General features: G+C 30.2%; 1 protein-coding gene across 1 annotated transcript; it reads right to left on the bottom strand.

Moving 5' to 3' along the window:
* Positions 1-249: 249 nt before the first annotated feature.
* Positions 250-1,704, bottom strand: LOC141815565 (uncharacterized). Its single transcript, XM_074703519.1, has 6 exons — positions 1,489-1,704; positions 1,310-1,402; positions 1,137-1,241; positions 706-1,014; positions 440-517; positions 250-348 (listed from the first exon to the last, which is right to left on the bottom strand). The coding sequence occupies exons 1-5, from the start codon at positions 1,657-1,659 to the stop codon at positions 458-460; spliced, it is 738 nt and encodes a 245-aa protein (XP_074559620.1). The 5' UTR covers positions 1,660-1,704; the 3' UTR covers positions 250-348; positions 440-457.
* Positions 1,705-2,425: the final 721 nt, after the last annotated feature.

Below are 2,425 nucleotides of genomic sequence, written 5' to 3'. Positions count from 1 at the left end.
TTTTTCCGTGGGTATAGCATGTAGCCACATGATAATTTTTCTGTGGGTATAGATTATAACCACCAATTTTATTATAAAAAATTAAAATTTAAAATTCAATTTATATATTTAAATTTATATAAGAATAACCATCACTTTAAAAAAGACTCCAATTATATTAAAAATAAATCATATCCTAAAGTTATAAGTATCAATATTACAAACAAATCATGAAAATCTAAAAAAAAATACATAACATGTTATGCCCCAAGTACATATATATGGTGCATACAAAATACAATGACAAACTATGATAGACATAAATCACCAACAATCAACAAAATGAGCACCTTCACTTCTAGTTATCACCTGCAAATTAAATTATAATGAAGCATTAATATAAGTGAATGTATTTAACAAAATTAACTTCAATCTTAATGAAAATAATCAAATTAAATACCTACTATCTTCATAATCTTCATGAACTTTGAGATCCTGAATTGTTTTGATCATTTGGCTTACTTGAAGCATCAGGAACCTATAAAAAAAGGATGTAAATTTTGAACAAAGATAACAATATAAGGAATTCGTCATAATTAGTGCTAAAACTAATTAAACTAACAGTCAAAACTAATACAGTGTTATTTAGACAAGTTAATTTTATATTGCATGTAGAACAAGTTTTTCAAACAAAATATAAAAGAAATTTATCTGATATTAGCATACCTGTTCAGCTGCAAGTTGTAGGATGTTTTGCACAGCTTCTTCTGGCAAATGATTTTGCATTAATTTCAACACATTTGTCAACAATCCCTTAATCTGCGCAACTTCTTGATGTAAATCTGCATCTGTAGATGATGAAGCTTTTGCCTTTTTTGCAGGTGGAATCTTGCCCAAACAGCGCACACGTCCTCTCTTTTCATTTTCAGGTCCTTGTACTTTTGCAAGCAAGTCATCCTTCCAAAATGTGGAACCTTGTTTGCTTTGAGATGCTTGCGATGTCTCACCCTCGGATACGTGCTTTTTAATTTCATCCTGAAACACCATTTATATAAAAAGAAGTCATAATTATAAGAGTGTGACATATATACAACAAAGTAAAAAATCAACAAAATAATTATAGATGTTCAGGCAAAACATATATAATGAAATCTTACAATAACATCAGCAGCTTTGTCATTGACAATTGTTCCATTCTTACGAGTTCGAGTATCAATATATACCACATGACGTTCAGGCAACACTCCTTTGTTTTTCTTTTTCTAAAACCAAATAAATTGTGAGTTTCACATAAAAATATATAATTCAATAACAATGAATGCAAACAAACCTTCTCATCAATCACTACTGGAAGACTTTTTGTACCCATACAATGGGTATCTTCAAGCTTAGCACGATTTTGCTTATTAATTCCACTTATTTTCTGTACAAAGCAAGAATTCATAAGGAAGAAATGTCACATATGTGTATAATGTTATATAAAATACATATATATGTAAAACAACTTACTTGCCCTTCTTCTGAAAACCAATGATGAACTAAAGCACGATATTGACCTGGATCAACTCGATCATCAATTAATGTAGAAGCAATTTCTTCTTCTGTCTTACTGGGGTCAAATGCTCTCTTTAAATCATGCTTCCATTGTCTCCATTTGTCATTCATCTCGGATTTCAACATCTCCCTTGTAGCATCATTTATAGGAGGGACGAACTCAAATTTACCCTAAACAATAAAAATTGTTAAACAAAAAATATGAATATAAATTTAATCATAACATAAATTATGAATGCATAGGTAAAAGAAAAATAGCAATCATGAAACCTCTATTAATTTAAGCATCTCCTCTTTGTTATTCTTTGGCATCAATTTCCAACTTGTATAGTTGATTGGAGCATATTGGGGCCTTCGCACTACACTTCCAATGAATCGAGTAAGAGTCTTTGCTTCTTCACCAATAGGTCGACCAAGTTCATCTAACTTAACTCTTATAAAATCCTCAGGATCCATCTCCCACACATCTAACATTTTGGTAGGGCCTCTAGTTGCCTTAGGTGATGCCACAACTAATTAAAAAAAGAGACATAAGTATGAAACAATATATATATATATACATAACTGAATAAAAATTATAGCAAAATATATACCTTCTTCAAGAGTTTCTGTGTCAGATGCAACAGAGTGAGACTGAACAGATTCATGTATTCCTTCATTATGACTCGATTGGACTTGATTTGAGATAGAATTCAGAGTAGTCCGAGATTCTTCATTGTTTTGTGAAACATTATTTGGATTCAGATCTTTATTACGATTAACAATGTTTATTTTTCTTCGTCTTCCCATCAACCTATGGAGTTTAGTCTTTCAAAAAATAAAATCAAAATATTATATAATCAACCATAATCTATGATGTAGAATGAAAAAGTTGATAGGTTGATAGAATGGA

The sequence above is a fragment of the Curcuma longa genome, chromosome 2, assembly GCF_044706935.1.
Source record: "Curcuma longa cultivar G26 ecotype Majalengka, Jawa Barat chromosome 2, ITB_CL_G26_1.1, whole genome shotgun sequence".
Classification (NCBI taxonomy): Eukaryota; Viridiplantae; Streptophyta; class Magnoliopsida; order Zingiberales; family Zingiberaceae; genus Curcuma; species Curcuma longa.
The sequence above is the reverse complement of the archived record's forward strand: the minus strand, read 5'-3'. Positions and strand labels throughout refer to the sequence as shown.

Excerpts from the sequence above, each read along its gene's own strand:
- LOC141815565 (XM_074703519.1), bottom strand. The coding sequence starts at position 1,659 with ATGTTGAAATCCGAGATGAATGACAAATGGAGACAATGGAAGCATGAT. Across the intron at positions 1,242-1,309 it reads CAGTAGTGATTGATGAGAAG|AAAAAGAAAAACAAAGGAGT; the intron begins GTTTGTTTGCAT and ends ATTTGGTTTTAG. Across the intron at positions 518-705 it reads TACAACTTGCAGCTGAACAG|GTTCCTGATGCTTCAAGTAA; the intron begins GTATGCTAATAT and ends CTTTTTTTATAG.